At 35.2% G+C, this 25,447-nt stretch overlaps 4 protein-coding genes across 4 annotated transcripts; 1 reads left to right on the top strand and 3 right to left on the bottom strand.

Annotated features, from left to right (window-relative positions):
- Nucleotides 1–577: 577 nt before the first annotated feature.
- On the bottom strand, nt 578–12,484 carry athp-1 (PHD-type domain-containing protein). The gene is made up of 13 exons (NM_066996.8): nt 12,287–12,484; nt 11,815–11,889; nt 11,632–11,763; nt 10,694–11,065; nt 10,053–10,159; nt 8,762–9,042; nt 7,368–7,685; nt 6,273–6,404; nt 4,937–5,587; nt 3,920–4,128; nt 2,640–3,217; nt 1,326–1,759; nt 578–847 (listed from the first exon to the last, which is right to left on the bottom strand). The coding sequence occupies exons 2-13, from the start codon at nt 11,878–11,880 to the stop codon at nt 675–677; spliced, it is 3,453 nt and encodes a 1,150-aa protein (NP_499397.2). The 5' UTR covers nt 11,881–11,889; nt 12,287–12,484; the 3' UTR covers nt 578–674.
- A 1,582-nt stretch (nt 12,485–14,066) lies between these two features.
- C44B9.3 (C2 domain-containing protein) lies at nt 14,067–16,062 on the top strand. The gene is made up of 4 exons (NM_066995.4): nt 14,067–14,262; nt 14,681–14,926; nt 15,307–15,623; nt 15,676–16,062. The coding sequence occupies exons 1-4, from the start codon at nt 14,155–14,157 to the stop codon at nt 15,866–15,868; spliced, it is 864 nt and encodes a 287-aa protein (NP_499396.1). The 5' UTR covers nt 14,067–14,154; the 3' UTR covers nt 15,869–16,062.
- C44B9.2 (Lgl_C domain-containing protein) lies at nt 16,008–18,818 on the bottom strand. Its single transcript, NM_066994.3, has 6 exons — nt 18,769–18,818; nt 18,597–18,713; nt 17,669–17,832; nt 17,098–17,615; nt 16,833–17,042; nt 16,008–16,364 (listed from the first exon to the last, which is right to left on the bottom strand). The coding sequence occupies exons 1-6, from the start codon at nt 18,789–18,791 to the stop codon at nt 16,236–16,238; spliced, it is 1,161 nt and encodes a 386-aa protein (NP_499395.1). The 5' UTR covers nt 18,792–18,818; the 3' UTR covers nt 16,008–16,235.
- Nucleotides 18,819–19,436: 618 nt separating this feature from the next.
- vps-50 (Vps54_N domain-containing protein) lies at nt 19,437–25,057 on the bottom strand. The gene is made up of 7 exons (NM_066993.3): nt 24,781–25,057; nt 24,517–24,732; nt 24,036–24,469; nt 22,231–23,386; nt 21,685–21,935; nt 21,055–21,526; nt 19,437–19,979 (listed from the first exon to the last, which is right to left on the bottom strand). Exons 1-7 carry the CDS (start codon nt 24,856–24,858, stop codon nt 19,722–19,724), a joined length of 2,865 nt encoding a protein of 954 aa, NP_499394.2. The 5' UTR covers nt 24,859–25,057; the 3' UTR covers nt 19,437–19,721.
- Nucleotides 25,058–25,447: the final 390 nt, after the last annotated feature.

The following is a 25,447-nucleotide window of genomic DNA, read 5'->3' as shown; positions in this document are numbered from 1 at the left end:
CTGTTAGAGCGAGAGCAACACCACTCATAATGATATTCCCAAAGTTTTAGATAATACTCAGGCAACTCAAATCTTATATGAAAATATTAAATAGCAATATTTTTGTAGTTGGGTGATATTTCAAGATAAAATCGCAATATTCCGAGACTTATTCGAAATCTTTTTAGATTGAGCAATCTTTTGAGAATATTTCGCAATATTTTGAGATCAAATTGTAATATTTTGAGACAATCGAAATCTATTCGAAATTTTTAGTAATATTATATGGACGCACTATTTCTCGTATTTACTACAAAAATATTGCTATTTAATATTTTCATATTAGATTTGAGTTGCCTGAGTATTTTATTCCATACACCTACTGTTGTAGGAGTAGAACCTGCGTTGCTCAATTTTTTTTTGAACATTTCAATTTCAAATTTTGGAAAATGATTGTCACCCACAACAGGGATGGGTGGCAATTGCAGTTCGGCAACTTGCCGGTTTGCCGAATTTGCCGGAAATTTTCAATTTCAGCAATTGTTGTACGTGTCGTTTGCCGGAAAAATCTTTTTTTTCCAAAAAAAAAAACACCCAAAAGAATCATTAAAATTTTACGATTTCACATAAAAAAATTTCAAAATCAAAATACGTGATATTCACGGACAGAAAAAAAGAGGTAAGAGATCACATAATTAGATCCTAGAGAAGATGAACGCGACACAGCCAATTTGAATACGTGCTCCGTGCTCCAGTTTCAGGATTCCACAGCGAACGAGTTCACCGGTGCTCTCTTGGCGCGAAATTTGTAGATCAGAATGTTTTTGGCATCGACATTTGATATGTGGAGGGATGATTGTTGAGGAACCTGCAAAAATTAAATTTTTTTCAATAAGTAATGGATCCTTTTTATGAAGAATATCCCAAAAATTCGTAATTTTTTAGAATTTTATCAGAAAAAAAACCTAAAAATTGTAGATTTTTTGGCATTTTTTTAAAGGAAAATTGAAAAAAAATCAAAAAAATTCGGAATTTCAGAATTTTATCAGGAAAAATAATTTAATTTGGAAAAAAAGCCTAGAAATTGTAGATATTTTTGCATTAAAACAAATAAAATCAAAAAATTCGGATTTTCAGAATTTTCTCAGAAAAAATTGATTTTAATATGCCTTAAAAACCCTAAAAATTGTAGATTTTTTTAGTATTTTTCACCAAAAAAATTGAGTTTTTGGAATTTTTCGGAAAAAAAATTAAAATTTCCACATTTTCCGCACTCCTCAATTTTTTATTATCCATTTTGTAGACGGAGTTTCCAATCCCCGCCCATTTCTTGGCATTTCCAATACCTCGAGTTCTCAATTTCTCAGCTGCCTCAAACGGTGTCAGCCGCGGTCTTCGTACCGCCCGTCCATCCACAAAAACCGCTTCAGTGCCGAGTGTCGAAATATAAAAATTATCCGAATAATAATCGCGAACAATATCACAATGATAATCTGCAAGCACCGAGCACCACGCATCGCCCGTCAATTTATCACATCGTACGTGGCAATCATGGGCGGTGCCGAGTTTTGTGACACATCTTTGAATGGCAATTGGAAGATGCACCGCCGGCAGTCGTAGATCGCCATCCTCGAGATCCAATCGTGCCAGGACCCGTTGAGTCGGTAGGAAATATCGTTGATCGTATGGGATTAGAGACGAGAGACGGGCTGCCACACATTGCTCATTGTGCTCTTTCCATTGTTCAGGCGTCCATTTGCTGAGTGCTGCGTCACGATTTCTGAAAATTCATAAATATAAATAAAAATGGCCTAGAAATCAAGGAAAAAGCTCGGCCATGGTCTAGAAATTATAAATGCTAATTTTTCACTGTTTTTCTGTTTTAAAAAATTAATTAAAGGTGCTTTCAAAGTTACTATCGTGGCCTAGAAACTGCAAAAGAAAAACTCGGCCCCTGGAATTACTGGATTACAAAGAAAAAACGTGGCCTAGAAAAACCTCAGCCACTGAAAATTTTAAAAAGGAATTTAAGGAAACTCAAAACCCCGGCCACCATTCACAAAATTCTGATCGTGGCCTAGAAAACCTTATGGAAAAATTCGGCAACTATTGAATTTTTGAAATTGGAGCAGTTTTGACAAACATGGCCTAGGACTCAAAATTAAAAAAAAAAAGTGGATTTGCTTTCTAGAAATATAACATGGGCCATCAATTTTTTTAAAACTTTTTTTGAATTAGGATGGCCTAGAAAATGAGAAAACTCGGCCATCATCAGTGTTTGCGTATTTTCAAAGCTACAGTAACCGGAATAGTGCAAAATTGAGCTAAATTCATCAATTTTTTTATTTGTCGGAAATTCTGAAAATTCGGAATTCGAACTTAAAATACACAACATTTCGAAAACTGTGGGCCGTGGCCTAGGCAATCCAGTTGAAAACATCGGCCACTGCTCAATTTGGCCAAGTTTTTGCAGCCATGGCCTAGAAAAATCTAGAACTCAGCCACTATATTAAAATTGGCCAAAATATGCTGCCATGGCCTAGAAAATGGGAAAATTCGGCCATAATCAGTTTTCGAGGCTACAGTAACCGGAATAGTGCAAAATTGAACTAAATTCATCTAGTTTTTTGCGGGAAATTCTGAAATTCCGGGATTCGAACCTAAAATACTCGTCCTTCGCCTGCTCGAAACCCCGATCCATCATCATTTTCGTGTATTTCAGTTTTATTTCTTTAATCTCATCTCTCAGCTGTTTCGTCACAGGTTGGTTCAACAATTCCGCAGATTCGTTAGCATCTGATGCTGTCGAGTGCCGTCTTGATCCTCCTCCATCATCCATTGATCCTCTGCTAGATCGACTACCACGTGGCCGTCCACCACCACGGCCACGGCCACGTCCAACCGGTTGTGGATTCCGTTTTCTCTGCTGCTTCGGAATTGTGGTGTCTCCCTCCTTCCGATTTCTTGATCCAACTGGTCGACCGCGTTTTCGAGGAGCATCCGAGAAATTGTCATAGTAGACGGCGGGAGGTGGTGGAATTGGCGGTGGAGTCTGTGGAGATGCAAATTCTGCGGAATAAAGATTTTCTTGGTATTCTTCATAGGTAATCAGTTTCTCCACCTCCACCACCGGTTGATTTTCCTCATCCGAGTCGTGAGTTTGGTAGAGAGAAGAATAATTGTGCTCCAGGTGCATTTGATGGCAATCCTCACGGCGTATGAAATTTTGAAGGGCGCTCTGGAATTTGTTTCCGTTTTTTTTTTGAATTTTTTTTTGGATTTTGCAACAAAAAAAACGGAAAAAATTATTGTTTTTTTCGGGAAAAAAGATTATATTTTTAAAAACTATATCGGTTTTTTTCTTGGGTTTTTTCACAAAAAAAAAATCGAAGAGTTCTCAATTTTTTGAAATTAAAAAAAAATGATTTTTTAAAATTACTTTTGTGTTTTTTTTTTCGATTTATCGGAAATATTTTTCTCTTTAAAATCGTTTTCTTAATACTTAAATCTAGAATTTTCCCAATTTGCAAAAAATGTTTTTTATTTTTTTTTTTTGACATTTTTTCCGAAATTTGTTGGGAAAAAAACTCTAATTTTTAACAATTTTTGTAAACTTTTTTCCTTAAAAAAAATAAATTTTTTTGTTGATAAATCCAATCAACAAAGTTTTATCGATTTTTTCAGATTTTCCGATTTTTAACCGCAAATTTTTTAATTTTTATTTCGAAAAAAAGAAACTAAAAGTCACTAGCTCAAAATAAGAAATTCCTGGATTACGGTAGCCTGAAGAAAACGGAAACACACTGATTGCGTACTTCCCAAGCTACCGTAAACCAGCGAAATCCAAAATCAAGCTAGAAACTTCTAGTTTTCCGGTTCCCAAGCCAAAATATTACGGAGATTCCGAATTTTCAATCAAAATTTGCTCGAAAACTCTCACCCGAACCAACGGCCAAATGATTCGATCGACAAGATCGGATTCACTTTTCGTTCGACGTAAATCCAATGGTAAATCATCGGATTCTCCGTAATATCCTTCAGCCTCGTATACTGTTTCGGCTTTTTCGTGAATTTCGGGCATTTCAAGTGAAGAAAAATCAAATGGATCCGATTTTTCCGTAATAGTGGCTGCTGGAGGCGGCATGTTTTCTGAAATATTACATTTTATTTTCATTTTTTAAAGTATTTTATGCGCTTTTTCACATCATTATTTTTGAAAATTTGGGTCGTGGCCTAGAAAATCTAGTTGAAAAACTCGGCCACTGTTGAATTTTTTGAAATGGCCTAGAAACCCTAAAAACTCGGCCATTAATTATGGCATATTGGTCATGGCCTAGAAAATCCGGGTGAAAAATTCGGCCATTGCTGAACTTTATAAAATAACGTCTTTGTTGACCGTCATGGCGTAGAAAACTCAAAAATTCGGTCACTTATTACGAAATATTGGTCGTGGCCTAGAAAACGAAAAAACTCGGCCACTATTGAATTTTATGTTAAAAAAAATCGACAGCTTTACGGGCATGGCCTAGAAAACTCAAAAATTCGGCCACTAAATACGAAATTGTTGTCGTGGCCTAGAAAATTCAGTTGAAAAACTCGGCCATTGCTGAGTTTTGTGAAATGGCCTAGAAAACCACAAAAAAATCGGCTCCTAATACAAGATATTGGTAGTGGCCTAGGAAATTCAGTTGAAAAATTCGGCCACTGTTGAATTTTATGTAAAAAATCGACAGTTTTGACGAGCATGGCCTAGAAAACTCAAAAATTCGGCCACTAAATACGAAATTATGGTGATGGCCTAGAAAATCCGGTTGAAAAACTAGGCCATTGCTGAATTATTGGTTTTTGTTCAATTTTGTTTTCTAAAAACACCGAATCATGGAGAAAAATGGCAGATTTTTAGACCACCAGTTCTAGAAAACTCTTCCACAATCGAAAAACCTCGGCCATCAAGTACCTTCGATAAACTCGAGGGGTCCAGTGTCATTGTTATAGACAATTGAAGAAGTCGCTGTGGATTCTCGTCTCATTCGTGCTTCATTCTCTTCATCTTCCTCTTCCACCACTTCTTCCTTGACTTCCGCCTCAACAGACGGAGCTTCAGAAGAGCTGGAACTAGGCGGAGCCTGTTTTGAAGCCCCTGACGCCGCCCATTTCCTGGTCAGTGCACAAATGGGCTCTTTCGACCAAATCGTCATACTTGGCACAAAATAAGTGTCCCTGTCCTCTGGGCTCTCAAAACTCGGCTCATAAGCCAGAAGCACCAAATTCTCCAACTGTTCGGGCTCCGCGTGATACTCGTAGACGCCTGCACCCTCGTGAGCCTCTTTCTGTGAGTTGAGCACAACTTCTCGCAGAGTTTTCTGATTGAGCACGTTCCGAGCAGTGACGGGCGGTGCACAACGACGATAGAATGCTTCGGTGCCGATTGAGTTGAAGTGGCGTTCGGTGGAGTCTGTGCCGAGCCCAACGTGTTGAATGAGCACTTCTACGTCGGCTTTCAGCTTTTTTCGATAGGGTTTCTCGTTTTGTGAGATTATTGATTGGGTTCCACCGCCGCGAATCGTTTCCACCGGATCCAGATCTTCGCGCATTAGTTTTATTAGTTCTGAAAATTTAATTTTAAAAGTGGAGTAGTGTCAAAAATTTTATGCTTTAAATAGATAGAAAATATACCCAAGTAACCGAATATTACTGTAAAAAAATTCTTTAAAAAATTCTAAATTTTTTAAATGATTTTTTCAATTTTTCAAAATTCAAAGAAACGGCCGAATTAAATTTGAATTTCCCGCGCAAATTAGTGACGTCACTTTTGTTATTTTCTCGTTTTCTCGCTAAACTTACAGTTTTTCTTGACTTTTTCTTTTAAATTTGATTTAATACACAGTTTGTCAATATTTCAAACACTTTTCCGTGAAGAAAACTCGATCACTCAAAAGAATTCGGCCGAAATTTTTAAATTAGCCTAAAAATCGGCAATTCAATATTTCTTTATAAATTTTTTCCGGAAAATTATTTCAAATATTGACAAAATGGTGTATTAAACTAAATTTTAAAAAAATCAGGAAAAAAATGTAAATTTAGCCAGAAATCGAGAAAATATCAAAAGTGACGTCACTCATTTGCGCTGGAATTCAAATTTAATTCGGCCGTTTCTTTCATTTTAAAAAATTGAAAAAAAATCATTAAAAATTTTGAATTTTTTTTTGAATTTTTTTACAGTAATACTCGGTCGTTAGGGTCTATTTTCTGTCATTTAGAGCAAAGTTTCAGTAAATCGCAAAAATCTAAACCTTTTTCGGGAAGATTTCCATAAAAAGCACGTATCCTATCAATCATTGCAGAATGACGATTGAAGAAGTTCGTTGATTGTTCAATATCTGTGCCCAGCATTTTTTGAGTCAGGTATTCGGCTCGCGAGGATTCTAAAATATGGAGAAACATAATTTTTTTAATTTAAAAAATTTTTTAAAAAATTCAAAAATTTTAGGGATTTTTTTTTTTGAAATTTTCTGTAAAAATTGTCAATTTTCTTCAAAATAATCTTAAATTTTTTATTTTTCAGAAAGTAAGGCAATTTTGTGGGATTATTCAGGTGTTTTTCTAAATAACCTTAAAATTTCGGGTTTGGATTTTTTTTTCGGCAGGGGGCACTTTTAAGAACAAAAAAAAATTCATTTCAAAAATAATCTTAAAATTTTGGGTTTTTCAGAAAAGTATGGCAATTCTATAAGGTTGTTCAGTATTTTCTTTCAAAACATCTGAAAATTCCGGATTTTTAAGCATTGAAATTGTTCAATATTTGTTTCGCCATTTTTTTAAAGGATTTTTTATTAAAAAAACCAAATTTTTTGGGGATTTTTTGGCATTTTTTGTAAGAAATTGTCAATTTTATTTAAAACAATTTTTAAATTTAGAATTCTTCAGAATAATATGGCAATTTTGTAGGATTTTTCAGGATAAAACTTTAAAATTTCGTATTATTTAGGATTGAAATAGGTGAATTAGTAGGTTTTGGATTTTTAAAGAAAAACATTGCAAATTTGAAAATGAAAATTGTTAATTTCCGGATTTTTTTCAACAAAAAATTTTAGGTTTTTTCTGAAAAAAATTTAACATTTTTTAAATAATCTTAAAATTTCGGATTTTTCATTAAAAATAATATGGCAATTTCGCGGGATTTTCAGGATATTTTTCAGAAAAAAAAGTTTTTTTTTTAAATTTTAATCCAAAAATTTCAGTTTTTTTCTTTTTTTTTCAGAAAAAAAATTGATTTTTTTCCTATAAATTTAATTTTTTTCTCTGAAAATGAGGATCAAATCTTTTTGGTTCTAAAATAATTTTAAAGACGGATTTTTTCAAATTTTTTCAAATTTAAAAAATTCTACCTTCAACAGGCATAATTGACATAATAATTTCCTCTTCAGTAAGCTTAATACTCCGTTTTTTATCTATTTTATCCAAAACTCGATCCTTTCTCTCAGTAGCCACAGAATCAGGCGATTTTCGCGAATTTTTGCGTGACGGCGACGTTTCTCGAGATGATAACCCGGGAAAATCCCAAGAAGACGCAAAAAATCGTCCATTAGATTTCTTTTTCGACGCCGAACGTCCAGTAGTCTTGCGTGAAGTTTGTCTCGGTTTTATTACAGTTTGCATGAATGATGTGCTGGCTTCTTCAGGATCATAATACATTTCTTCGGAATCTGAAAAAAAAAATCGAATTTACAATTATCGGTGAATTTTTTCTTTTTCGGAATTTTTTATTCAAATTTACAACTAAATTGAAAATTTTTAAAATTTCAAAAATAACGTTTCCAGAATTTTACAGAAAATTTTTTAATTTTTAATTTAAAAAAAAATCTAAAAATTACTTTCTTTCAGCATTTTTCAAAAAAAAAAATTTTTAGCAATAAAAAATTTTAATTTTAAAAATTTTATTTAATCGATTTTTTAATTACAAAATTGGCAATTTTTTTCGTTGAAAATTCAAAAATTTCGGTTTTTTTAAAGCGTTTTTAGCATTTTTCAGGAACAGTTTGTTTCTGAACAATATATATTTTTTCAGAAAAAAAAACTGGAAATTCCGAAAAAATTTTCGTAGATATTTCAGATTTTTCTGTTTTTTCACGCAGAAATCCAAAAATCTCAGAGTTTTTAGCATTTTTCAGAAACAAATTTGGAAATTTCTGATTTTCTGGCATTTTTCTTTAAAAAATTGAAACTTTTAAAGATTTTTCTGCTTTTTTAATGTGAAAATATAAAAAATGTTCTGAAAAAAATTGAAAATCTCAGAGTTTTTTGCATTTTTCAGGAACAAATTTTGAAATTTCTGTTTTTGAAGAAATCCAAAACATTAGAAAAAATTGATTTTTTCTGTAACTATTTAGAAAAATCTAAATATTTCGGAATTTTTCATATTTTTTTAAATTAAAATTTTCCGAGTTTTTTAGCATTTTTTTGAAAAAATTGAAAATTTTAAAGATTTTTCTGTTTTTTATGTAAAAATCTAAATATTTCGGAATTTCGGAGATTTTTTTTTGGAAAAAATTGAAAACCTCAAAGTTTTTTGCATTTTTCAGAAACAAATTTGAAAATTTCTGATTTTTGGCATTTTTCCTGGGAAAAATCTAAAAGTTTCCCAGTTTTTAGCATTTTTCTATTTTTTTAAAAATTAAAAAAAAAACGATTTTTGAAGAAATCCAAAACATTAGAAAATTTTTTTAATATTTCTAGAAATTTCAAGTTTTTTAAAAAAGATTTTCAGTAAGCAAAACCTCACCAAAAACCTCCGATTTCATTCGAAATTGTTCAGTTTTAATACAAAATTCCTCAAAAATCTCGTAGCTCGGCTCAACATCAGCATATTTATCATAAAGCCGTCGACGATCTTCTCGTGAAATCTCATCACCAATTAAAACACTATCAATGACAGTTTCTGGATGTCTTGGACACATCCAATAGAAATATGCACGAACATGAATAAGTGGAGGTGTTACACATTTTTGATGCCATATCAGGTCACAAAAGTCACATTTTAGCATTCGTGTCCAGTCGTCTTTTCTGCAAAAAATAATTGGAGTTTTAAATTATATGGTAGGCAGGCGCGGTTTCAGGGCCTGATGCCTGCCTACCTTTGCTTATTTTCTGCATTTTTAAGGGAATTTACAAATTTCTAAGTTTTCTCATTCTATCAACTAGTTGATTTGAAGTTTTTCCGAAAGTTTTTTGAAATTTTTAAGAAAATTTTTCGGAACATTTTTGAAATTTTTCCTCAACTACAAAATTTATTTCAGAAAATTTACAGAAAATTTTTTTTTTAAATTAAAATTTACTTTTTTCAGAATTTTTCAGAAAAAATATTGAATTTTTCTTAACAATTGAAAATCACATAATATTCGAAAACTATATGTTATTTTTCTTCAATAGGTAATTTCTGTCTTTTTCAGGTGATTTTTTGATTTTCAAAAAAAAATTAAGATTTTAAAATCTTGACTTTTTGAATTAGCTAAAACTTTTTTTCCAGAAAAAAAACACATTTTTGATGCCAAATTAGATCACAAAAGTCACATTTTAGCATTCGTGTCCAGTCGTCTTTTCTGCAAAAAAAATAATAATTGGAGTTTCAAGAAGGGATCAAGGGTGCCATTTTTCGATTTTTCGATGTTTTTCAGTGAAAATCGAAACATCGAAAAATTGAAAAAAATGTTCAGAAAATTAACCATAAAATTCGATTTTTTATTTAATTTTGCTTATATTTGTAAGAAAAAAATCCAAATTTCTTCTAAAAATAAGAATAATGTCCAAAATGTGAAGCTAATTTTTGGAAAATCGGAAAATCGAAAAACGAAATTTTTTGATTTTTGATTTTTCTTTTTGATTTTTCTATCGTGTTTTTCAGAAAAAAATCTAAAAGTTCAGATTTTGAGATCATTTTAAGAATCGAAAATGATTTTTTTTGAAGAAAAATTTCGGATATTTTTCGAGAGAAAATCGCTCAATTTCAATACTTTCTGGTAGGAAACTCCTCTTTTTTTTGGCACTTTAGGTCCATTTTTGCTACGAAAACGTACAAATTGCACTCAGCACACACTTCTCCCATTATAGTTGGCCTCTTGTCTTCCATTGCATCACCAGAGAAACAATCACGATCTGCTTGGAATTCCGGTGGTATTGTATACTGAAAAATGTTGGAAAAATTATTTATAAATGTTTGGAATAATATCTAGGTTTCTCGAGAAAATTATTGTAAAATTGGAAATTTTTGAAGGACACAGAAATAAAGAATTTTCACAAAAACTCGAAACAAGAATTAAAAAAGCGTTATTTTTAATATTTTTATCGGAAAAATGGTCTCAAGAACGATAATTTTCAGGAAAAAAGGTCGAAAATACTCAAAAATATTTGTACATTTTTCTGCAAATAAATTGTGTTTTTTTCTGTTTCTATCCTATCCTACAGTGTTAAAAATCCCGATTTTTCTAATTTTTTTTTCACTTTTTTCCCGAAAATCGGATCGAACGCCGAAAATTTCAACGTTTTTCGGGAGAAAAAGTGTTTTAAATATTTTCTGCTAATAAAATTTCGCATTTTTTAAAACTATTTTTATCGAAAATTAAAAAAAAAAATTAAATTTTAAAAAATCCAGAATTTTCGATTTTCATTAATTTTTCAATTGAAGCATTAATTCATTTTTTTGAAAAAACTCCCTTACATCCATGGGATTAGCCATTCCAAGTGCTTTCAGTAGATTTTTATCCCGAAAACAGTCTTGAATTTCTGCAAATTCACTTTTTGGCCCATAAGCAACATCTTTTTTCATTTTCTCGGCCTGTTCCTCATCTCTAAGTCGATTACAATGATATTCAATAGCTTCCCAATTTCGGTGATTTTCATTTTCAACTCGGAGCACTGGATTTACAGACGGCGAGCACTTTTCCGGTGGAAAGAGCCGAACGTTTTCCGGAAGATTTCTACATCGATTACAGTAAAAATTGTCGTCTGGAAGATCGGATGATTCGTATCCAATACAAGCAAGATGAAAGGATGCTGGACACTGTTCACAGCATAGAATGTTACCGCCGGACTGCAAAAAAACATGGAAAATTATTTGGAAATCTGGGCATTTTTTTATTGAAAATTTATGAATTCAGTGGAGAGATTTTTCTAAAATTTGGGATTTTTTTTTCCAATTTTGCAAAAATAATATAATGAGCCTAAGCCTACGCCTAAGCCCAAGCCTGAACCTAGGCCTAAGCCTAAGCCTAGGCCTATGCTTTAGCTCAAGCCTAAGCCCAAGCCTACGCATAAGCCTTAGCCTAAGCTTAAGCCTAAAGGCATAAGCCTAGGCCTAAGCTTTAGCTCAAGCCCAAGCCTAAGCCCAAGCCTGAACCTAGGCCTATAATAAATTTTTAAAAGGGAATTTTTATTCTGAAAATGCTAAAATCATCAAAAATTCGAATTTTGCAGCTCTTTTGGACTAAAAACTTTTTTAAAAAATCAAATAATTTCAGCATTATCTGGTTTTTTTACTTTAAACTCCAGTTCTGAATCGAAATTTTCAAAGATTTGATGATTTTTTGCAATTTTTCTGCCTTTTTCAGGGAAAAATTAGTTTTTTCCAATATTTTTCCAAATAATCAATGTATTTACAGAGCAAATTCCGCATATTTGAGCTTCAGGCCATTTCCATTCTTCCTCCACTTGCTTTTTCTTCTTTCCAGACCCTCTCGCCGACAATTCTTCGGAAATGTGGTGTGGAAAACCGCAAACTCGGCGAATTTCCTACAAAAATTTGGAATTTGAGGCGAAAAAGTGAAAATTTGCCAATTTTACCGGCAGAAGACCGTCGTTTGAGTCGTATTTCAGCTTTCTTCGGCCTTCTTTCTCTTTTTTCTGCATTGATATTTTCTGAAAACTAAGAAAATCAATGAGAAATGATTTTTTAAATGCATTTTAAATTAAAATATCAAAGAAAAAATGAAAAATCGTCATAGAAATCGCAGAAATTCGAATGAATTTTCATGAGAAGCATGATGTCTAGCTGTCTGTGCCCTCCTCGATTCACATACTATTTCTTCGTAATTCGCAATGGAGCGCAGTTGCGTCAAGCCGAAAAAAATTAGGTTTTTTCCTATAATTTCGGAAATTACGGATAAAATCTTGATTTCTTAGGGGAAATTGAAGAAAATTCATAAAAATTTATAATTTCACGCATTTCTTTGAATTTAATTTCAGATTTCAGGTAAAATTTCAGATTTTCAGAGAAATTTCCAGCGGCTAACTTGAAAAGAATCACTATTCGCACCTTTACAGCCATCTCCACAGTCACAATCGGCATTGTAAACCATCGGCAGTCCTATTCGAACCCTAAAACTCATCTCCACTTCTTTTGTCGGCTATTTCCGGTTTATGGCCTTGTTTTTGGCTTGTTTGGAAAGAAAGAAATAATTTTTGTTATGAATATACTTTTTTCAACAGAAAATTGGAACAAAAGCGAAGGAAAACGAGGAAATTGAACAAATAAAAGATTTAAGAAAATTAAACAATAAATAAACTACAGTAATCATAAGCAGCATGGACAGAGTTTCGGCGAGGGTCTCGCCACGATGTTATAAACGGCACATGCGCCTTGAACAAAGTGTACTGTAGTTTTAATTTTAGAAAACTTTTTTAAAAAATTTTTTCCCAGTTCTTCCCAGTTTTTTGTAGTTTTTTATCTTGGTTTCTGTCAGATTTTCCATTAAAAGTATTTTCAATTTTTTTAAAATCATATTATATTTGATATATCACAAAAAATGTAGTGAGATGATGTTGTGTGGTACCTCTGGGTTGAAAAAATGAATTCAAGCGGAAAATAAACAAAAATAAGCACATTTTTAGTACCCAGAACCGCTATTTACTGCTCCTCAATTGAAAATAGAATCAAAATCGCAAAAAATAACCTAAAATCTTAAATTTTGTTTACTTGTCAGTGAAGTAGCTGTTTTTGCATACTTTTTGTGTTTTTTTGGTACATTTACGGTCGATATGTGTGCACCACACACCTGCCAACTTTTGTGCATCTACCAAATTATAATAGGTATACCTTCCATCAACTACTGCAACTCAGACAAATGGACAAAATTTCAGATTTCGAGCACATTTTGGGTCTATAATCCTCTATAATCCAATTATTTATTACGTTTTTCGTCAAAAATTCGAATTTTGTATAAAAAAATCTTATCTTTTGCCCAGATAAAGCTCCAAAACAAGGCAATAAACATCTTAATCTTCAGCCCATCACAAATCAAATCCTTTGTTCTTTCAATAGACATCTACACGTTGTAAAAGGTGCTAATCCCGTCCTTCGACAAGATAACCATCTCTCGAGACGCTCTGTAATTCCAGCTCCGCCTATAATTAGGTGACACCCCCTTCCTCCTTCTACCTGACCATGCATCCAATTAGTCAGTCATTGTGTTATTCTTATTCCAGTCTCTCAAAGTATGTCGATGTATTATTTTATCCGATAAAATCGACATTCTTTTTTTTATTTCGATATTTCCTAGAATTCTCAAATTTTCACTGTTTTCTGCAGAAATTAGCTTTTTTTTTCTCACTGAAATTCACACTTTTTTTTGGATTTTTCCAAATTTCGAAAAATAATTATTGAAAAATCACCGAAAATGTTTGGTTCTGAATTGAAATTTTTTTAAAAATTCGAAAAAACCTATATTTTTTTGGGGAAAATCTTAATTTTTTAGCTTTTCTCTTCAAAAAATTGGCAATTTTCAATTTTCTGAAAGCTTCAGAATTTTCCAATTTTCCTAAAATTCCTTTCTGGTCGTATTAAAAAAACGATTTCCTCGAGTTGCAGAAAAAATTTTTTTCCGAAGTAAAAATTGAAATTTTCTCTAAAACACCGAAAAATTGGAAAAATTTTGAATTTTTGAATATTTTTCTGCAGAAAAAGTTGCATTTTCTCGATTTTCTCTCCGAAAAATTGAAAAAATGGCAGTTTTTGATTTATTTGCAACTTTTTTAAAATAATTTTTAATTTTTTTCCGTTTTTTTTCCTGATTTTCAACAAAAAATCCTTCTTTCAGACACACACTCTACACTAAAATGTCGTCGCCCATCTTCTATGGAATTCTACTATTATTGGTGTGCTCCGTGAGCCCGGTCATCTCTGAAATGTGGCTCCACGTGAATGTTCTCTCTGTGGAACGGAAACCATGTCCAATTGATGAGACCTCATGGGGTACAGAGACTAGTGGATGTGCAACTATGAGCTATATGACTGTGAGTTTTGGAAATTTATAAGATTCCTTGAAAAATAGTCCAAAAGTTTTGGAAAAAAACATAATTGGTTAATTTTCGCGCTAATTTCAGAGTTTTTACAACCAATTTTGCCGAAAAAGTCAATTTTCCTTGAACTTCGCGTCAAAAATATGTTTTAAAACACCATTTTTCCCCGAAAAATCTATCGCAAAATATACATCTTTGCCATAAAATTACTCGATTTTTGGTTTTTTTCTTTGAAAATTCAAAATTTTACTTCTTCACTGCGACCCAAAAAAAGCCCAATACAATGGTAAAAAAGTTTCGAAAACAAATTCCAAAATTTCAAATTTTAGCAGAATTTTTGGTAGTTTCGGGCCATTAAAGGAGCGCGGTTTAGTAGATCACTTTGAAAAAAAATTAATTCAGTATTTTCCAGCTCGACGAACGAATCCTTCCCCACCACGAACGTCGTTCATCAAGTTTCGAGTATATAAATGGAATCGCTCGACCTACAGTAACCCATTGGCCAAAAGGACGATTAAATGATTGGATGGTATCTATTCAATTTGTTTCAGTGGATCCTGTATATGGATTGGCTAGAACTTGTGATCGATCTGGATATATTCGGGTTTTCCAGAATTCTACTGGGGAAACGCCAGAGTTTTTGGAAAGAACACTGCAGGTTAGAAAATTGATCTAAATTTCAGATTTTTCAGGCAAAAAATTCGGAAAAATTCGGCGGATTTTGTTGTGAATTTTAATTAAAAACCTAGTTTTCGAATCGAAAAAAAAGCTAGAATAAAAAAATTCTTATAAAAAATTCGAAGCTAGCGAAAAAATCAGATTTTAGCTGAAAAAATGAAATATTTCAAAATATTCCAAAAAAATAATGGCACGGTTTTTCCGCCTTTTTTTTGCAAAATTCACAAAAATTCGAATAGAAAAACAAGATTTTGATATTTAATTGAATATTTTTATTTTATTTCGAACCTTCTTGCTAAAAACCCCATTAAAAATTGAATTTTAAGTCTAATTTTGTTCCAAAATCCCCAAAATTTCCAGATCCAAGGTCAATGCTTCATGTCAACCGTCAAAGTTCAAGCATCCAATACAGTATGCCCATGGTGTGTAGATGATTCACAAACAACTACTACAACTACAGTAACCCCAGCACCACCATCCACCACGTTTTCTCCATTTTTCGGAACTTCGAACAACACCTCATTGCTCATCGGAATGCTCATTCTTGCGTTTTTCTCTTTGCTGGCTCTCACATCGACTACCGTACTCCTCTGTGTGTATATTAGTGATCGAAAGAAGCCTGAGTTCTTTGATATGCCATTGCCACAGGCAAATAGTACTGTACTTGGCGGGAGGAGGTAAGGAAATTCACATATTTAGATTCAAAAATCGAAAAAAATCAATTTTCAGTAGCGACACGGGCCTCTTCACCACAAAATCATCATCAGAACGTTGGACAGAATACGGATGTGAACCATGGTCATCATTCCAACCATTTAATATTGATTCAACATATAATCCACCAAGAGAGACGACATGTGTCTATAAAGTTACACATCGGGAGGACGACGAATCAAGTGATTCCGGAAATGCGTCACTATAATAATTTTTTAATTTTTTAAAATTTCTCCCAACAGTTTTCATAAAATTCTAATTTTTTTTGCCACAAAATTTAATCAGATCTCTAATTTGTATTCTTCTTGTGATATAATACTGCTCATTTGATGTATGTTCATCGTAAATTAAACTAAAATTTTTATTTTTTATGATTTATGTAATAAATAAATTACCGGCTCAGTAGCGGTTTTCTTGGCCCAATGATTCGAGGAATAATGGGATAAAAGTTAGGTGTATGCTGGAGTCTCAATGGAGAACTTAAGGGAATTAATAATACTGGGGGGGGGGGGGGGGGGAACTTGGGAAATAATAAAACAATAAAAATATTAGGAATAAAACAGACGGGGAGTTACTTATGAACATGAAAGAATGCAGCCGAATTGGTCCATGGAAATTGTACAGGTGCCGTCGGAGATCACCATACCCGAGCGGGATGTGTGAATTCGTTTCTCGCCTCGCTTCACGTAGCATTTGTCCTTGTCCTGAAAGAAAATTTATTTTTTTCGGTTTATTTTAACTTTTTTTTTCGATTTTATTGATTTTCTGTCAAAAAAATTGCAAAAAAAAGCTGGCTACGGTAATCTTAAAGGCGCACAGCGGAATATTTGCAGTCGGGTCTCATAAGGAAGTTGCTCATCCCCGGCCATGCGCCTTTAAAACTACCGTAGCCCGCCAAACATTTTTGTTAATTGTTTTCAAATGTTTTTCTTCGATTTTCTCGTTTTTCACATAATTTTTCGATTTTAAATCCGATTTTTGTCGAAATTAATAATTTTTCATCAACTTTCAGCAAAAATTCTAAGCCCAGTGCTAGTTTGAACCCAAAACTGCACAAAAAATTGGGTTTCGAACAGATTCAGGCAAATTACAGCAAAAAACTAGATTTTCATTAAAATTTGAAAACTTTTTGACCGTATATATTTTTTTTCTTAATTAAATCAATTTCTTACCTGAATAGCCATATCAATAAAAGCGCTTCTGAGCTGAGCCGTGAGAGTTGTCGCATTGACGGTAAGCTTCACTGGTTTTGCCTCCACATTCACCTCTCCCGATTGAGTGTTGTACTTGAGAAGCATCCCGTTGATATGCACAGTGAGGAGTCCATCCGGGTGCTTTTCGTATTGAGCTTGCTGCATTACAGCTTCGCACTTTTCCATATTCTGAAAGAAAAAAGAATTTAATTCAAGTTGAAAGAATGCTTTAATTTTAACTTACACTTGCTCCAAGATCAGATTCTCCATACATTTGTTGAATGGTATAATCCATATTCATGATCGGAAACTCTGGTTTCTCAAGAACCACCGCCGAAGGTCCAGATTCTTTGGCTCCACTCAAAAGATAGGCTTCTGTGAGTGAGTCCATACTGAATAGAATTCCTTCTGGTCCCATCACAGCCATTCGATCATTTGTATTCAGGAATTTGCAGTGAACATGCTCCTTTTGATGCACAATCTTTGCATATTTGTGAAGAAAACTGCAGACGGCACCATTCGAGTTGATGTAGGCCATGAAATCCGTGTTGCAGACGACACGAAAACTGCGATCCATACACAGTTCGACGATTATTCCGGCGGCCATGGATACCATCACAGTTCCTTCCTGGGAGCAAAGGAGCAGTGGATACTTGACAACACCCTGATCTGTCTTGATTCCTCTAATTGGGACTGAATTGGTTGCAAATGGCAATGGGCTGACCAGTTGGAAGAACTTTAGATTTGGATTCGGAATAGTTCCTGAACAATTTTAAGGTTACTTTTGATCTACTAGAAGACTACAAACTACTCACCTTGCCTAGAAGCAGAAGAATTTTCCTGTTTCCGAGGTGTCGACTTTCTCTGATTCTTCTTTCCACTGTTGTTGCTTCCACTTGACTGTTTCCATCCACTGAATGGAATGTGAGCTGGTGGCGATAAGTCATCGAATACCGAGTTGTTGACTCGTGGAAGACCTCTGCAAATTTTGGAAATTTTGAAAAAAAATTGGTGGTTTTAAGTAGTCTGAGCGGAATTTTGCTTTAAAAATTCCAGAAAATTTGCGAAATGTCTTGAAAAAATCGCATTTCGCCGAATTTGGAAGTTTTATGAGCAAAATTTCAAAAATATGGCCGAGAAACCCAATTTATGACGGCCATCACTCTGTTTTCCAGGATCTGAGGTGCATTTTTTCAGAATTCGCTGCGTGGCCTAGTTTTCGCATTTCACGGCCATGCAGCAATACCTGAATGCCCTTCCGGAAAAAAATAACGTGGCCGCGAAAAAGTTATCGGTGGCCTAGTTTTCTTAAAATTTCCAGATTTACACTTTTTTCTATAACTGTAATTTCTTTAATTTTTCGATAAAGCCGATTTTTCATCCATTTGTGCAGGGATGGCCTAGGTTCCGCATTTCACGGCCACGTGGCAGCCTATACAAAAACTCCAAAAATTTAGATTTCCACGTGGATTCCTGGCTTTTTCTAAAATTTTCCAGTTATTTCGCTATGAAAAAGCCAATTTTTCGGGGTTTTCTTTTCACAAATGGTGAAAAATCTGAGAGCGAAAACGTGGCCGCGAAAAAAGTAATCGGTGGCCGAACTTTCTCATTTCGCGGCCACGTGGCAAAACCTGTATTCCAGCCAGATTTTGAAGAAAATTTCCAGATTTTACTAGCATAAAGTGAAATTTCTTCACAATTTTCTGGGATTTCCTCTTAAAAAAATCCGAAAAAAAAACTAACGGCGGAAGTTCCACAGACATCACAGCGAACGGTGCCGTCGTTTTCTCCGCCATTTTGAGTTGTTGAGATGGAGCTCCCGGAGCAGCTGTTGCACGTCGTTGAGGCGTCACAGAATCTCTGAAACACGGATTTGTCAGCAGAGAGCTCACAATCAAAAAATGCTCCAACTCACCCTTTCTGGTTTCGCAACGTCATTTTGGCTTGCCGGAGATTCGTCGTACTGAATTTTCCGATTTTTTTTCGTCTCTGATTCTCTGAGTTGGACTATGTTACGTTTCGCCACGTGGCGTGCCACGTACCTTTTTTTTTTGTTAAATTTTGTGGATTAATCTTCACGTGCTTTTATTTTTTTTTGGAAAAAATAATTCAAAATTGAAAAAAATCTCGTTTTTCAAATAAAAATTTTGCGCAAAAATTGGGTCTCGTCGCGATTTATCCCTTTAAACTCTAGAAATAAAATTTGAAAATTTTGGGTCTCACCACGAAAATATGCCTACTGAAAATTTTACGAGGTCGTGGGTACGGTAGTTTTAAAGGCGCCAAAATACGGTACCAGGTCTCGACACGATGGATTTGTTTATTGCAAAAATGTGTGCGCCTTTAAAGGATACTGTAGTTTCAAACTTTCATTTTTCTGTTTATTTTTTCATAATAATGTTTTAAATTCATCAAATAAATATAATTTAATCGGAAAACTTTGAAAAATCAATAAAAATTCCTAGGAGTTTGAAACTACAGTACCCTTTAAAGGTGCACACTTTTTTAAATGAGCAAAAATTTGTCGTGTCGAGACCGTGATAAAAAATCGGGTTTTTTGTTGTATTAAAAATTTATTGATTATGAGGACAGAGATGATGACATGAAAAGATTTCAAATCAATAATTAATGCAAAAATTGGGTCTCGTCGCGATTTCTGGAACAGGATGCGCCTTTAAAACTGTGGCAGTGGGTACGGTAGTTTTAAAGGCGCAGATTCAAATTTTCCATTTTTCTCAAATTTTCAATCGCGAAAAGAACCCAATTTTTGTCGAAATTTCAATTTTCTGAAAAGAAAAAAAATGCAAAATAAATTAATAAATTAGTGACAAAATATACAATTATATCAAACTATTTCTACATAAAATTCTAGTCTTTCAAAGCGTCCAATATCCGAAGTCGGGCTTTTTTGCTCACGTGAGCTGCGGCACCGAGTAGAGAAGACAGCTGCTTTGATGAGTATTCCTGCAAAATTTCGGGAAAATAATTTATTAAATTGGAAAAACCCCGTACAGAATGCGTCTTTATCCACTGTTCTAGACCATTTTCCGGCAGATAATAGGCTTTGATGTATCCATCGACGAAACTCGCGTGAGGAACTGGCTTGATTCCGCAGAGGGGCTCCAGCTGAAAAAATACTGGAATTTTTCGGGTCTCGAAACGATTTTTCAATAATATTTTCCTAGTTTTTGGGCGGTAATTGCCCTTCGGCAAATTTTTTGTCGTAGAATTCGGCAAGTTGCCGGTTTGCCGGATGTATTCAATTCCGGCAATTTGCCGGATGTTTTCTATTCCGGAAAATTGCCGGTTTGCCGGGTGTATTCGATTCCGGAAATTTGCCGATTTGCCGATTTGCCGGTAGTTTACCATTCCGACAATTTGCCGATTTGCCGCTTTGCCAAAAGTCTTCAATTCCGGCTATTTTCCTATTTTCCGGAAGTTTACCATTCCGACAATTTGCCGATTTGCCGCTTTGCCGAAAGTCTTCAATTCCGGCAATTTGCCGATTTGTCGCTTTGCCGAAAGTCTTCAATTCGGAAATTTCCCGATTTGCCGCAAGTTTACCATTCCGACAATTTGCCGATTTGCCGATTTGCCGGATGTATTCAATTCCGACAATTCGCCGATTTGCCGGATGTGTTCAATTCCGACAATTCGCCGATTTGCCGGAAGTTTTTAATTTCGACAACTCGCCGCTTTGCCGAAAGTCTTCAATTCCGGCAATTTTCCTATTTGCCGGAAGTTTTTAATTCCGACATTTTGCCCATTTGCCGATTTGCCGGATGTATTCAATTGCGACAATTCGCCGATTTGCCGGAAGTTTTTAATACCGACAATTTGCCGGTTTGTCGGATGTATTCAATTCCGGCAATTTGCCGATTTGCCGGAAGTTTTCAATTCCGGCAATTTGTCGATTTGCCGGAAGTTTTCAATTCCGGCAATTTCCCGGATGTATTCAGTTCCGGCGATTTGTCGATTTGCCGATTTGCCGAAAGTCTTCAATTCCGGCAATTTCCCGATTTGCCGGAAAAAATCATTTGCTGGCCACCTCTGCTCCACCTCTTTCTAAAAAAAAATTTCGGCAAAAATTGTCTCTTTTTTCAAAAAAAAACACGCATTTTAATCAAAATTTCTAACAGAGGTGGATGTTTCCTTTTTCACTAGTTTTTTTCTGGATTTTTTTCCCACAATTCGGATATACCTTCATCAAAATCATCTGAAAATCCAACTGCATCAACGCTCGGCCTTCCGTCGAACATTTTCCACCATCTCCATATCCCTGAACAAGTGCCTTAAACGAATAATAGATCGCTCGTTCCCAAAAGAATTTCTCCATTGCTTCGGACAAATTGACAGGCGCCGTCTCCTTGATAGCGGTGATTCGAATCGAAAATAGTTCATAGTCCTGAACAAGAAGATCCACGTAGGCGTTGTGCTCACTTCTCAGCTCTCCGATGTCCCATTTCACAGACGTCACACTATCGATGAGGCTCTTCAGTCGGAGAGATCGTGAAGCCGACGCGTCAACGATCAGAATTCGGGCGTCAGCTTGACATGGGAGAACTTGTGTGTAGAAGGCGTCGAGAATTGTGGAGAGGTGTTCCCGGGTGTCTTCGAGAAGCAGTGATTCGATGACTGGACGAATGAGATCTAGTTGTCGCGCCACGAATTCGCTGGAAAATTTTTGGAAATTTGAAAATTCTACGCGGAAAGACGGTGAAGCGTAAGCTCAAATCGCCCACTTTTTGGTTTTCGGAAATTTTTTTAACTCAGAAATTTGAATTTTGGCGCTCCACCGCACTTTTACGTCCTGTATCTTCAGTTTTCTTACATGGAATTCACTGCAATAATCCGCTCACAAGCTCCGTAGAGATTATCGATGAACGCGATTTGCACAGCCGGCGATAGTGACGGATACATTTTCCCGCTCAAAAAATCACCGTCCTTCTGGAAAACTTTCCGAAATGGAGAGTTGGCTTTTTCGTCCTTTGTGAATTTTCTTGAAATACCATCCAAGCAGGCGACGAGGCGTGGAATGCGGCCAACGAATTCGGCGCCTTCTGAGCCGAACATGTGACACATCTGGAAGAATATTGTTGGGTCTTGAGGCGATAAAAAACGGCAATTTTTGTAAAATACGGCTAAGCGCCTTTGAGGAGTACTGTACTTTTAAAGTACAATTGTTTCTTGTTTTTCGTTGAAAAGTCGGAAAAAAATTCCGCAGCAATGACTAAATTTGGAAATTACAGTACCCCTTAAAGGCGCACACCAATTTGTTTACAACAGAAAATTGTAATATTTTTGTAGAATTCGTGGTCGAAATCTTGTATTTTTCACCAGAATTCGAAAAGATCGTGGCGAGACCAAGAAAACTCACCGACGCAAAGAAAAACTCGTATAAATCAATAATCGCTGGTGCAGACTTTGAGCAAAGTGTCGGCAGAAGTGCTGTCATTCGAAGATATCTTCCGAAAAATCTCAAAAGATTCAGAGCAGTATTGCAAAGATTCGGAGGTGGTACACCAGAAGGCTCGTCCAGCGGATCCTCGGAGAAGCTCTCCTGCTTCGTTAGATTCGGATTATAGTTTTCATTTTGAATTTCAGTTGCCGCTGAAGATGTTGAATAGCTCCGTTCAGACTTTTGGCTATAGGATGATTGAAGACGGGATCGGATGGCAGCTTGGCAGAATGGATTCTGCCAATCGTTGCCGATCAGCTCCACGGTTTCTTCCTCACTATTCTCCGATTCTTCTCTGGATTTCGGCGAACTTTCGATTCTAACTGATTCCTTCAAAAACTCGAAGTCTTGCAAATCGAAAATCGTGAACTGAAATGGTACTGGGCACAATGCGAATGATTCGTTTTCGAAGAACATCGAGAGCTCCTCCATTCGCTCGGTATGATATCGGTCAAAGTAGGTCTCGGTCCGTTTTTCAATGGATTCTGCGAGCTTCTGATGGTGTGTGCTGGCGAAATAGGTCTTGCCGATATTGTTGAATCGATTGATGGTATCTACGATGTCAAGAATATGTTCAAACTTTAAACTGACAAAGTCTCGAGATTCAACTAGAACTTGAAGCCTGCGAGTTGCTGCTAGAAACACTTCTGTTCTAGAAGCCAGCAGTTGTTTGTAGATGCTTTGGGATGCTTCACTAGCAGATTCCGAGCTATGGAAATTTAGAATCTTGTGAAACGCCTGGAAACTCCTGCACAGCACAAATCCCATCTCTCGGAAGGTGATGGAAGCCTGCTCGCTGTCCAGCTTCAAGCAAAGACTTGTGTACGAGGAATCTTCGAGACGATCCTCTTCCTTCAGCTTGGATAGGACCACCGCACTGGTTGTGGTTTCGATGGCTTCGACGAAGGCGGTGAGCAGCTTCTCGGCGACTTGCTCGGTTTTCTCCAGCATCTCGTAGGCGGTGTACACGAATCGATACTTCTCGGAATCGAAGACCACAGCGATTGTGGAGAGTTGCGCGGAGAGTTCGGCTTCCAGGAGACAGCTCATTCCGGCGAGCTTTGAGATTACTTCGCTGCAAAATTTTGGTCAGGAAAATCTGTGCTCTTTTCCTTAATGGGTCCCGCAACGATTTTGTGTTAAAAATAGCCGTTCATTCAATTTTGAATCGAGAAAATCCATTTCTCCGGGTTTCTACTTTAAAATTTGATTTATTCTCTACAAATTGTGAAATATTTCACATTATTGAAGTAAGTTCTGAAGAATTTAACATTCAAAAAAGTTAGTTTAAGCCAAATTTGGTCAAAATTTTAAGCTTTTTTAGATTGAATAATTTAAAGTAAGTTTCTACATTTTTCGAACATTTTTTAGTTTTTGAGTTATTAACAAAAAAAATCGTTTTTTCACTTTAAAACTATTTTCCACGTTTAAATTTCAGGCGTTATATTGATTTCCACCTATTTTTGCCCAAAAAATCGGCTTAAAACGGTAAAAAAATGATCATTTTCAACAAGAATAATTCAAAACTTAAAGAAAATGTTTAAAAAATAATTACCATAAACCTTTTTCGCTGCGAGACCCATCTTGAAAAACACGTGCGCCTTTAAAAGGTCTTCGAAAGTTTTTGGGATTTTTAGCTTAAAATGTGAATTTTCAGCCGCTTTTTTCGATTTTTGAGCATTTTTTTTTTCTCATTTTCATTCAAAAATCCATTTAATACTTACTTTACACATGTAAAATGAGCGTATCCCCCGGCTTTTATTTGAGTTTCGATTAGCATTTGAATTGCAAGCGGGAAATTTCCTTCTTCAATAGTTTCTCGAATGTGCTGTTCGGTCTCGTGGAAGCCTTTTATCGTTGTGAGCGTCATTTTCAGCTGATTTAGAACGATTTTCTTATTTTTATAAGCGATTAATCCGAGACACGTCCGAGTTTGGCTTGTCGCCAGCGCGAGCGCTTTTCGTATCGTCAGAATTTCGTTGATAACACTTCCGACTTCGTCTCGGATTTTCTCCATTTCACCGACCTGTGCCGTGTAGGATGAAGATTTTTGCATGATTAGTGTGGATATTTTCTTGGAAACCACAGTATGCTGAGATTTTAGCCGAAACCTCTCGCGCTGGATGTCCTCGTAGCACATTTCGATGTCACAGAGCTTCTAAAAGTTAAAATTTTCGTTTTACTTGGTTTTTTGTTCCACTAAACCTTCAATTCATAGTCAATCGCATCGAACTCATCGTTATCTATAAAATACGCGGCGTCTATCGAGTTGATGACGTCATCTTCCTCGGAAATTTTTGATTTTACTCTCCGAGGCGTTGAGTTTTGTGAATTACTCTCTGGAGCTATTGGAGGGCTTTCCGAGCACGACGGAGCATCGTAAGAGCTCATAACTTTCTCGTTCATATTATCTAATAAAACCTGAAAAGTCGATTTAATATTTGACATTTTCCTTGAAAAAATTCCCACTTTTACATCGCTATCCGAAGAAAATTGTTCGCCTATTTGATTAACAGTTTTTGCTAGTTGTTCCTTAAATCGGTCCATTTCTCGCCAAGCTTTCACCTCTGAAATTGTTAATTTGTTAGTATTTTAATTTAAAAAACCAGCGGAAGCAAGCAAAATTAATTTAAATTTCAAGTAGCAGTATCGATTTTTCTGTAAATCCTGTGAAAAACCACTCGAAAATCTAATTATTCCAATCGATTTTTCCCAAAGAGGAAGCTAAAAGCGGATAAGAAAGAGTAAATCCGAGAAAAAGTGTGCCAGGGTGTTGCGTTTCCTTGCAATGCGCGCGCGTTTCTCTATTGCGAGCACAGCACCATTTTTCAAATAAGACGTTTTCTCCCTTCTTGGCAGTCGATTTTTATTAGTTCTTTCTTATTTTTTGGTGAAAAATTGAAAATTGCCGTCGTTTCTTCGGTTTTTTGGCGTTAAATTGAATATTAAACAGAAAAATTGTGATAATATGAGGAAATATCCTAAAATTCTCGATATATTTCGAAATTGTAAGAGCTTTTTTGCAATATTTCCCCGATTTTTTCCATTAAGTTCGTTCCGATTTCCAATAAATTTGAAAAAAAAACAACGGCGCTTAGCACTTTTTAATCGGATGATAACATTTCCGCCCCATGTC

Source organism: Caenorhabditis elegans, chromosome III (genome assembly GCF_000002985.6).
Source record: "Caenorhabditis elegans chromosome III".
Classification (NCBI taxonomy): Eukaryota; Metazoa; Nematoda; class Chromadorea; order Rhabditida; family Rhabditidae; genus Caenorhabditis; species Caenorhabditis elegans.
This window is presented reverse-complemented; position numbering and strand designations above follow the sequence as displayed.

Excerpts from the sequence above, each read along its gene's own strand:
- athp-1 (NM_066996.8), bottom strand. The coding sequence starts at position 11,880 with ATGCAGAAAAAAGAGAAAGAAGGCCGAAGAAAGCTGAAATACGACTCA. Across the intron at positions 7,686-8,761 it reads AATGAAATCGGAGGTTTTTG|ATTCCGAAGAAATGTATTAT; the intron begins GTGAGGTTTTGC and ends TTTTTTTTTCAG. Across the intron at positions 1,760-2,639 it reads GCGAAGGACGAGTATTTTAG|AAATCGTGACGCAGCACTCA; the intron begins GTTCGAATCCCG and ends ATGAATTTTCAG.
- C44B9.3 (NM_066995.4), top strand. The coding sequence starts at position 14,155 with ATGTGGCTCCACGTGAATGTTCTCTCTGTGGAACGGAAACCATGTCCA. Across the intron at positions 14,263-14,680 it reads CAACTATGAGCTATATGACT|CTCGACGAACGAATCCTTCC; the intron begins GTGAGTTTTGGA and ends AGTATTTTCCAG. Across the intron at positions 14,927-15,306 it reads TTTTGGAAAGAACACTGCAG|ATCCAAGGTCAATGCTTCAT; the intron begins GTTAGAAAATTG and ends CAAAATTTCCAG.
- C44B9.2 (NM_066994.3), bottom strand. The coding sequence starts at position 18,791 with ATGACGTTGCGAAACCAGAAAGG. Across the intron at positions 18,714-18,768 it reads ACGTTGCGAAACCAGAAAGG|AGATTCTGTGACGCCTCAAC; the intron begins GTGAGTTGGAGC and ends TCCGTGTTTCAG. Across the intron at positions 16,365-16,832 it reads TTATTGATATGGCTATTCAG|GACAAGGACAAATGCTACGT; the intron begins GTAAGAAATTGA and ends ATTTTCTTTCAG.
- vps-50 (NM_066993.3), bottom strand. The coding sequence starts at position 24,858 with ATGGACCGATTTAAGGAACAACTAGCAAAAACTGTTAATCAAATAGGC. Across the intron at positions 21,936-22,230 it reads ACGAGTTTTTCTTTGCGTCG|ATGTGTCACATGTTCGGCTC; the intron begins GTGAGTTTTCTT and ends ATATTCTTCCAG. Across the intron at positions 19,980-21,054 it reads TTCAGATGATTTTGATGAAG|CTGGAGCCCCTCTGCGGAAT; the intron begins GTATATCCGAAT and ends GTATTTTTTCAG.